The sequence below is a fragment of the Zingiber officinale genome, chromosome 9B, assembly GCF_018446385.1.
Source record: "Zingiber officinale cultivar Zhangliang chromosome 9B, Zo_v1.1, whole genome shotgun sequence".
Lineage (NCBI taxonomy): Eukaryota > Viridiplantae > Streptophyta > Magnoliopsida > Zingiberales > Zingiberaceae > Zingiber > Zingiber officinale.
The window spans coordinates 32,012,081-32,022,224 of record NC_056003.1 but is presented as its reverse complement, the minus strand read 5'-3'; the positions used below and the strand labels follow the sequence as shown (position 1 = coordinate 32,022,224).

The 10,144-nt window shown below is 41.5% G+C and overlaps 1 protein-coding gene across 2 annotated transcripts; it reads right to left on the bottom strand.

The window, feature by feature from the left end:
- Positions 1-6,671: 6,671 nt before the first annotated feature.
- On the bottom strand, positions 6,672-9,286 carry LOC122025628 (prostatic spermine-binding protein-like). Of its 2 annotated transcripts, none has more exons than XM_042584461.1 (4): positions 9,126-9,286; positions 8,879-9,006; positions 7,225-7,283; positions 6,672-7,126 (listed from the first exon to the last, which is right to left on the bottom strand). In XM_042584461.1, the coding sequence occupies exons 2-4, from the start codon at positions 9,002-9,004 to the stop codon at positions 6,808-6,810; spliced, it is 504 nt and encodes a 167-aa protein (XP_042440395.1). In that variant the 5' UTR covers positions 9,005-9,006; positions 9,126-9,286; the 3' UTR covers positions 6,672-6,807. The 2 variants fall into 2 exon arrangements, with proteins under 2 accessions (XP_042440395.1, XP_042440396.1); XM_042584462.1 differs by having other exon boundaries at positions 9,076-9,280.
- Between the last annotated feature and the right edge of the window lie 858 nt (positions 9,287-10,144).

The following is a 10,144-nucleotide window of genomic DNA, read 5'->3' as shown; positions in this document are numbered from 1 at the left end:
TAATATTTCGGACTGAAAATACCATAAAAAAACTCTATTTTCCAAGTTTTTCGTCGCTTCGAGGACGAGACACGGTTGTGCCTCTTGGGCACAGGTCGTGCTTGCCCTTCTAGAACTGAACATGACACTATCGTGTCCGGTGGGCACGAACGTGTCTCTCAACTGTGCCTCCTAGCCACCCCGTGTTTGGCCACACCCGTCGCACCTTTTTCTCTCATGTGTGACATCCTTCGTATCGGTCTCCACTCATATATATATGAGTCACACGTCAATACATCTCTCTTGCTTTTCATATCTCTTTACATTTTGGCATTTACAATAAATGTAGGATGAGCATCTTTTTCATTTTAACTACCCAGCATAGAAAAAGAATTTGGATTGAAAATTGAAAGGCTACCAAAACCAAACACCCCAACTTATTTGAAAAATGAAAGAACACAAAAACACCTGATGAAAAGAGTTGGATGGCTGAATTCCCATCTCACAACATTGCACTATTGGTTAAGCTTCAATGGCAAGTCACGGTGTCCTCTAATCCACTTTGAAAATATGGATACATGACAGTTTCACTCGTAGGATGTATTGTGATAGGTACTTCCAACTCAGCCCAGATTTGGCAACCTTTAAGTCAATGTTGCAAAAACCGGCTCTTCTTTGAGCAAAAGTTATGAAGACAATTCTTCAACGGTATAATTGTTAGACACAAACAATCTGCCGGAGATTTTATGGGTATTAGCTGAATTCAAATAACACTGATTTAAATTCAACTTACAGCAGAGATGACCTGAGCGGATAATCTCAGGTTGCCAGCAGGGGCTGGTTTCTGCTCCGAGCCGAAGAATTGCCGAGCAAGAAGATCAGCTGAGCCACTAGTCTGTGTTGCCGAGTGAGCGGATCGGCCGAGCAGAGGGCAGATCGACCAAGCAGATCGGTCGAGATGAGGTCGGTGGGGTCGCCGGGTCGGTCGGTCGGTGGGTTCGCCGGGTCGGTCGGTCAGCCAGGTCGGCGGGTCGGTCGGCCGGGTCGGCGGGTCGGTCGGTCGACAGGGTCAGTCGGTCGGTCGGTCGGTCGGTCGGTCGGTCGGTCGGCCGGGTCAGCGGGTCGGTCGGTCGGCCGGGTCGGCGGGTCAGTCGGGTCGGTCGGTCGGCTGTGTCTGTCGAGCAGCAGAACAGGTCTTGACATAAAGGAAGACCAGGTCTGTTTAGAGTAGAATGACCAGGTCTGTTCAGAGCAGATACGCAGAACAGAAGACCAGGTCTGCAGAGCAGTCTCGACAAAGCAACAAGTCTTGACGGAGCAGTAAGGTCGGGCACAATCCCGACCGGGCAAGGTGACCGAGGCCTGCAAGTAGCAGTTTCCTTGAAACAGATTCGCCCCCACCTCCGGCTGTGCTTCTAGGCTTATTTGAGAGGTATGTTTCCCAGGATACAACGGTCTGCGTGAACTCCACCAAGCACCAGTAGTCACGGCGAACTGAGTGGTACCCGAATGCTACCGTGGGCAATCTGCCGAGCAGGAGTTGCACAACAGAGAAGGGGAATGAGGAGGAGAGTTTCTGCTTATTTTTGTTGTGTTATCTGCGTAACCTTTTGCCTGAGGTTGCAGCCTCCTTATATAGGAGCTCAAGACCAAAGGACAACATTAATGATCATTACTCAATGGCAGCTTTTCACTTGGCCGTTTTGATTATGCATTAATCTTTATTTAATGCATCTGTTACAATAAGCAGCAAAAAGATATATGTGGCAAAATGTTGGTTGTTTCGCTTGGGCAAATTTTTGCCCCGACCGGTCCGGCATTCGTGTGCGCAGGTCGCACTCGCGCACGAGTCAACTTGGTTCAGTGCAATTCGGGCCCTAGATTTGCACCCCCCCTGCGCACCCACACGTGAGAGAGAGCCCCTCCCCATGCATTTGTTCGCATCCTCAATGCATGTGAATCAATATAAACCAACAAACTTGCCTTGAAACTTCCAATGTGGGACTAAAATCTCATTCACAATGGAGCTTCTTCTCTTCCACCTCTTATCCATTCACACTTATTCAACAATCCCCCACATGAATGGAGATAGGGTATGTGATAGCATTCAGCAGTTGAGTCAAGTATAGGATAAGTAGGTTTTACCCTTTGAACCTTCCCTTGTGAAGATCTGGTTGCTTACTGGCTAATAGTAGGCACGATGTCCTTGAACTATATTGTCGTCTGTGTAAGCAGTGACAAATCTCGCCCAAGACTCTCCCTAATACAACTCAGTTCTCATTAGTGTATTCGTTCTTGGCCATGAATACGCCTGGTTCTGTGAGAAGCTCTAAGAATTGTGCCTCCAATTCTCTTCGAAGCGGCCCCACTTCTTTCTCACATAGGTGATCCCTCAAGAGTTACCATCTACTCTTTTTGATCTTTTAAAGCCCATTGGCTTATCCTGCTCTGGTCACTGTTTCAACGAGCTACCCCCCACAGTGTGTCTAGTCAGTGCAGATTAGTTGTCCCTTTGAACCTAGTTCTTGGGATCTCCAGTCAGCATAGGTTGGGTGTCCTCTGCACTGATCGCTGACATCGGCATCAAGCCCATTCCTCTTGATGAGCTTGCAACTAACTCTCGATTTAACCCCTTGGTTAGCGAATCCGCTAGGTTATCCTTTGACTTCACATAGTCAACCATGATAACTCCCGTTGAGAGTAGTTGTCTAATGGTATTATGTCTACGACGTATATGTCTAGACTTACCATTATACAGATGGCTTTGTGCTCGACTGATTGCTGATTGACTATTGCAATGTATGAAAATCGTCGGCACTGGTTTTGGCCATCGTGGAATATCTTCTAAGAATTACCGTAGCCATTCAGCCTCTTCACCACATTTGTCAAGAGCTACAAACTCAGATTCCATCGTGGATATGGTTATTACAGTTTGCTTAGAAGATTTCCATAAAATGACTGCACCTGCTAGAGTGAAGACATATCCACTCTTAGACTTCGAGTCTTTATATCAGATATCCAACTCGCATCGCTGTATCCTTCGATCATAGCAGGATATCTTGTATAGTGCAGTCCATATTCACGAGTATACCTCAAGTATCTCAGTACTCTTGTTATCCCTTTCCAGTGCTCAACACCGGGATTACTCGTGTATCTACTCAGTTTGCTTACTGCGTAGGCTAAGTCTGGTCGAGTACAACTCATCAAGTACATCAGACTTCCAATCACTCGAGAGTACTCTATCTGAGAGATACTTTCAGCTTGATTTTTCGATAGATGTTGACTCGTATCTATCGGCGTTCGTGCCAACGCAATATCACCCTTGGTGAATTTCTCAAGAATCTTGTCCACGTAATGGGACTGACTAAGAACAAGTCCTTCTGTCGTTCTAAGAATTTTAATTCCTAGAATCACATCAGCTAGGCCCATGTTTTTCATGTCAAATCTTGAGTTCAACATATCTTTAGTGGATTTGATTATCTTATCATTGCTCCCAATGATAAGTATGTCATCTACATAGAGGCACAAGATGACATAGTCACTCTCTGTGGCTCTCATGTAGATACATTTATCACATTCATTGATCTTGAATCCACATTCCTTCATGGCATTATCGAATTTCTCATGTCACTGCTTTGGTGCTTGTTTCAAGCCATATAGTGACTTCACCAATCTACAGACCTTATTTTTCTGTCCTGGCACAGAAAATCCCTCAGGTTGGTCCATGTAGATTTCCTCTTCTAAATCCTCGTTTAGAAAGGTTGTCCTTACATCCATTTGATGTATTTCGAGATTCCATAGATCGGCAATAGCCAACAATACTCTAATGGAAGCTATTCTCGATACCGGAGAGTATGTATCGAAGTAATCAAGGCCTTCCCGTTGTCGGTATCCTTTAATTACCAATCTGGCCTTGTATTTATCGATTATGCCATCTGATTTCATTTTCTTCTTGAAGATCCACTTGCAACCTAGTGGTTTACTTCCCGGAGGAAGATCCACAAGTTCCCAAGTGTGATTTTGCAAGATAGATTCTATCTCAGATGCAATTGCCTCTTTCCAGTGAGGTCCATCAGAAGAGCCTACAGCTTCTGAGTAACTTCGGGGCTCACTCTCCAACATGAAAGTGATAAAATCCGATCCATAGGATTTTTCTACCCAAGCTCTTTTGCTCCGTCTAGGCTCAACCTCCATGGGTTCCTCGTCATCATCATCTTCTCCTTCGCCTTGTGTTTCGGTTGCCCGTTTTGAGTAGCTAGCATCCTCACGGGTCTTATACAGAAACACATGCTCGAAGAACGAGACATTTCTCGATTCAATTATCGAGTTCTTGTGTATCTCCGGTATGTGTGACTCATACACACAAAATCGATAATCGATAAGCACTGCTGTTATGTGCATATCCAATAAATATGTAATCAACAGTCTTTGGTCCTATCTTAATCCTTTTCAGATCAGGCACCAACACTTTGGCAAGACACCCCCACATTCATAAATATTTGTAGGACGGTTGTCTTCCATTCCACAACTCATAAGGGCTCTTATCTATTTTCTTCCGGGGTACCTTATTTAAAAAGTAATTAGCTGTTAACACAGCTTTCCTCCACATGGACTCTGGCAATCCAGAGCTCAATAGAAGAACATTCATCATCTCCTTTAGAGTTCGATTCTTTCGCTCAGCAACTCTATTTTGCTGAGGAGTATAAGGAGCTGTTGTTTCATGTCTGATCCCATGTTCAGCACACAACTCAGCAAACGGTGACATATATTCACCGTCTCAGTCACTTCGAACCATCCTAATTTTCCTATTAAGTTGGTTTTCAACCTCATTCTTATAGAGAGCAAATTTCTCTATAGCTTCATCTTTACTTTTGAGAAGATACACATAACAATATTTTGTGTTATCATCTACAAAAGTGATGAAATATTTATTACCACCACGTGTTGGTGTACCTTTTAGGTCGCACACATCAGTGTGGATTAGGTCAAGTGGTTCATTACTTCTTTCAATATGTTGAAAGGATGACCTTGTCATTTTCGCTTCAACACAAATCTCACACTTGTGTTTTGGGTCAAGGTGGAATGTGGGTATGTTTTGCATGTTTATTAATCTACACAACACATCGTAATTAACATGTCCTAATCTACCATGCCACAAACACGAAGACTCAAGCATATAAGTGGAAGAGCTTTCATTTTTATTTATCTTGGGCCTAATGGCCATTACATTGAGCTTAAACAGCCTATCAGATACATAGCCTCTTCCTACAAACACTCCATTCTTGGACAGTACAACTCTGTCCGACTCAAAGACAATGCGAAAGCCATGCTTACTTAACAGTGATCCGGATACTAGATTCTTTCGAATCTCCGGAACATACAGCACATTGTTCAGAGCGAGATCCTTGCCCGAGGTCATCTTCAACACCACCTTTCCTTGGCCCATGATGTCCGAGGTTGCTGAGTTCCCCATGAACAGCTTGTCTCCAGTGACTTCTTCAAAGTTGTGGAGCAGCTCCTTATTGCAGCAGACATGTCTGGTGGCTCCAGTATCGATCCACCATTGTCGCGGGTTTGAACCGACCAGATTCAGTTCTGAGACCACAGCGCAAAGGTCGTCCATTTCTGGTCCCTCATTCAGGTTGGCCTCTTGCTTCTTCTTCGGCTTTCTGCACTCCGAAGATTTGTGACCTACTTTGTCACGGTTGAAACACTTCCCAGAGAACTTCTTCTTGCTGATGCCTCCTCTGGGTCCCATCTTGGAAGACTTGGGGTTCTTCCGTTTCGAGCTTGACCGTGCTCGACCACGTTGGCTTTCACAGTAGCCTGAGAGAACAGTTTCCTCTCTGAACTCTTGTTGTCTTCTTCGATGCGAAGTCGAACAATGAGTTCCTCTACATTCATCTCCTTCCGCTTGTGCTTCAGGTAGTTCTTGAAGTCCTTCCAGTCGGGAGGCAGCTTCTCAATGATAGCAGCCACCTGGAAGGTTTCACTCAGAACCATCCATTCTGAGTGGATCTCGTGCAAGATCACCTGAAGCTCCTGGACTTGGCTGATCACAGTCTTGTAGTCAACCATCTTGTAGTCCAGGAATCAGCCCACGATGAACTTCTTTGCTCCTGCATCCTCCGTCTTGTATTTCTTGTCCAGGGACTCCCACAGCTCCTTAGCCGTTCTCTTCATGCTATACACAGCGTACAGCGAGTCGGCAAGGCAGTTAAGGATGTAGTTTCGACAAAGGAACTCAGAATGAGTCCATACCTCCACTGTACTGATGGTCTGCGCATCAGCAATATGTGAATCTAACTCAGACACTTCTTTATATATAAAAAAAAATTGTAAAGAAATGACAATTTTTACTCATAGACCTAAAAAAATTATATGTAAAAGATTAATATTTTTAAAATCCTATAGTTTTTCAAATTATATTGAGGCATAAATCGATTCAATTAATTTTAATTTAATCAATTTGAAGTGGACTACCAGAATTTTATATATATAATGGGTATCTCATTCTTATGAAGTAATTAATTCCGAGATAGATGGTCCGGTCACATATTTCACCGACCAAGTAAACCCAAGAAGCATATCGACTCCTGACGTGGCAACCCAACATCATCAGTAGTTTAATACTAGTAGGTGCGCCCTATATGAAAATTAAATTCTGATTGCTTGGGAATGCACTCTATCTCTTACCACCGCGCCAAGCCCAAATTTCATATTAGAACGTGCTGAAAGTGACAAGTTAAGTTCATTCGTAGGCTTCTTTCTATTCTCTAATAAAACAGTAGCTAAAATGAGCTTTTTGAAACACAAAGTCGCCCTGCTTCACTTCCTCTTCTTCGTCGGTGGTTTCAGAAGCTCCTCTTCATCATCTTCCTCATCCTCTTCATCTGACTCATCGCCGTCATCATCCTCATCGCCTTCATCATCGTCCTCATCACTTCCACCTTCGCCATTGGCCTCTGGGTCCTCATTTTCATCATCTTCGTTGTCATTTTCCTCCCCAGAAGGGTCACCTTCACCTCCATATTCTTCTTGATCATCACCATCTTGGTCATCATCACCATCATCCTCTTCATCTTCTTCTGAATCACCATCGTCCTTGTTCTCCGGCACTGATTCATGTTTGCTTTTTTGGAGTATCCTACAAAAACAACAGCATAACATAATATGATTAACCAAGGGCTCAATGTCGAGTCCATAATAGTTGAGTAAATGGTGGAGAAAGAAACAGTATGATACCTATAAATTGTTTCAGGGAGTTCAATAAGCGAATCACTTTGAAATGATAAAGAACCCATCTGAAATAATTCATCTTTAGCACAAACAGATCAAGTGAAAATCGTACGAAACATGGAACTGAATCAGTACTATGACTTAGAAAGCGAAGTAGTTATGTATTTTACATATCACATTGAAGTAGTTTTCTCTATCCTTCTTAATGTTCAGTAAACAAAGACGAGTTCATAAACATGCATACATGGCAGCTTAGAGAGAAAAGCACAAATTGAATACATTAAGTAACGAGTCAAGGCAAGCGCAGAAGACAAAAAATAGCACAGGAGCACAAAAAATACAGAGAATACTGCAATCGTCTTAGTGGCTTATGATCCGGGAGTTTAACTTCTACGACCTACAGCACAAACAATCTTTTACAAACATAAATCCTTCGTTGATCCTAACTTTTCTTATTGTAGTATTACTATGTTGATTTATCGTAGTAGAATGTCCTTTCCATTACCTTTTGGTGTTTGTGTTCATGCCATCTAAATTATACCTGTGAATTTAGCTAACCGCAATCTAACGTATCGGTGAATGTCAGATTTCTGAGCTCCTCATCTGAGAAGATCTAAATTAAGAACCTAAAATCACCAATATAGAAGAACACTGCGATAATTGATTCTATGGCACACAAATCTTAATTCACAAGTTATCAAAATTCTCATACTCAAAAACAAGAATGTTCTTATTTTCCCATCGTAAGGCGAAATAACAAGAGTGAACTAAGCCACCTTCGAAAATTCACTATATTAGACAAAACCTGAAAAAGAAAAAGATGAAAAAACTGATGAGCACAGTAAGCCTACTGCTCGAGGATATTAGCAAACTGTATGATTATGTATAAAACATCTCTTAGCACAAGAAGAAATGAGAAAAGAAACTGCAAAAGGAGTCCTTTCTGCAGTTAAAGTAGCTTCAGCAACAATTAATCCAGCGATCGAACAGGGAAACAAAATTCAAACACAGTTCTACCTAGTCAAGAACTCCAATTCCAGTTGCAAAGTTCACCATCCATTTTTAAGCTACCAACAAGGAGAGGAGTGCAGGTGAACAACACAATCGAAGTAAAGAAGGTGCTAGATCGAGAAATGAAGCACATTAAAAAACAAAGCTAACAAAAACTCTGAAAACTCACATCAATCGCAGATTTCTAAATTCTCAAACTTACTAGTTGCAACAAATAATAAGAATAATAGCAAAAAAATCAAAAAAGGTGAAATCAAAATGAGCATAAAAACTAGTGTTTACTGCCAGAAAGAGTGAAAGAAATTTTTTCTGCAGCCAAAGCAGCTACAGCGACAAACAACTCCAAAATAGAGCAAAAGAAAAATCAAACACAATTCTACTTCATCGGTAACAACCACAATTGCAAAGAAGTTCAACACCATTTTAAAGCTATAGACAAGCAGTGCAGGTAAACAACACATTTCAAATGAAGAAAAAAAGGCTCCAGATCGAGCAATGAAGCACAGAACAAACTAAACAAAACTCTGAACACTTTGCATCAATCTCAGATTTCTAATTTCTTAAACTTACTAGCTGCAAACAAATTGAAAGCAATAAAAAAAAATTGAAGAATGGCATTATATTAAACCCCAAAGAAACTTGTCTTTACCGCCAGCACAAGCGAAAGAAGGATCTTTTCCACAGCCAAAGCAGCTTCAGCGACAAACAACTCCGCAGCAGAGCAGCAAACAGCAGGAGAAACTCCACTACTTTGGCATTTGCACAACATCTCCATTTCTATAAGAATCCACAACAAACCCTCAAAAAGACGCAGCAACAAGAAAAGAAGACCCTAGAGAATATTACAATTGCAATCCTGAGCAGAAAGACCAAACCAATTGGAACGAAATACGAACACAAAACAGTCGGCGGTCGAGGAGGAAGCTGAGAGAGAGGCGGCTTCGACTTCGACTTCGACCCGATGCTACGGCGCAGGATCTCCGTAGGTTCCTTCGAGGATTAGGGTTTTGGGCGGATTAGCGCCGAGGACGCGTTCCGGGCAAACCATTGCATGGAATTGGACTCGCATCAAATGGACGGTTGACCACGTTACTTTGACCAATTTTAACCATCTAGATGTAGAAGTAAATATGCCTGATGAGAAGCGATTGGAAGAGATCCAACTACCCCGCAGATTCGGTTCGTTAACGGTGTTGGCGCCGTTTTCTAATTTGGGGATCGAATCCGAATCCAACGCCTGAAAAATAGGTGGATTTTAATGGATGGTGATTTATTAGGTTGGTTTGCTGAGGGTCGATTTAAATTTGTTTGGGAATTAACATAATAAAAAAAAGTAATGTACTGAATAGATAAATAAAATAAAATTTGAAATAAATTAACTACATAATTCAACGTATATGACAAAAACAAAACCCTATTAAAGATATCTTCCTACTTAAGAAATTAATCAGCTTCATAGTTAAGAATTGACTTTGGATGTTTGACTAATTACGAAAGCAGTTCGGATGCTTTTTTTAATTGAATTAAAACGACATCCGAAATATGTAAAAATCAAGAGGCAATCATGAATTATGGGCCAAGAAATTCAAACGGCTACGAAAGTGCTTTATCATTGTATCGTAATTACATTAATATTTTTTTTAATGTAACTACGATACATCAGTTAATAGGATGAATAATAGATAAACAATTAATTTGGTTTATTTGGTAGGCCACTCTCATTTTGGATGCTTCTGTTTTTTAAAAAATACCTAAGGAAGCCGCGTCCACTTTTTCATTCCAAAAATGTCTTTTATTTTCAGTATTATTGTATAGATGATTTACTCTAACTTGATTGATGCAGAGGAATTGAGTCTGTTAGTGAGTTTTTCAAATCGGCTTTAAAAAAATATTTGATTTGTGATCTTATTTGAAA

Bases quoted from the DNA above. Each gene is read 5' to 3' on its own strand.
- LOC122025628 (XM_042584461.1), bottom strand. From the start codon at position 9,004: ATGGAGATGTTGTGCAAATGCCAAAGTAGTGGAGTTTCTCCTGCTGTT. The intron at 7,284-8,878 runs GTAAAGACAAGT...GAATTATTTCAG, and splicing joins TTCTTTCGCTTGTGCTGGCG to ATGGGTTCTTTATCATTTCA. The intron at 7,127-7,224 runs GTATCATACTGT...TTGTTTTTGTAG, and splicing joins CTCCCTGAAACAATTTATAG to GATACTCCAAAAAAGCAAAC.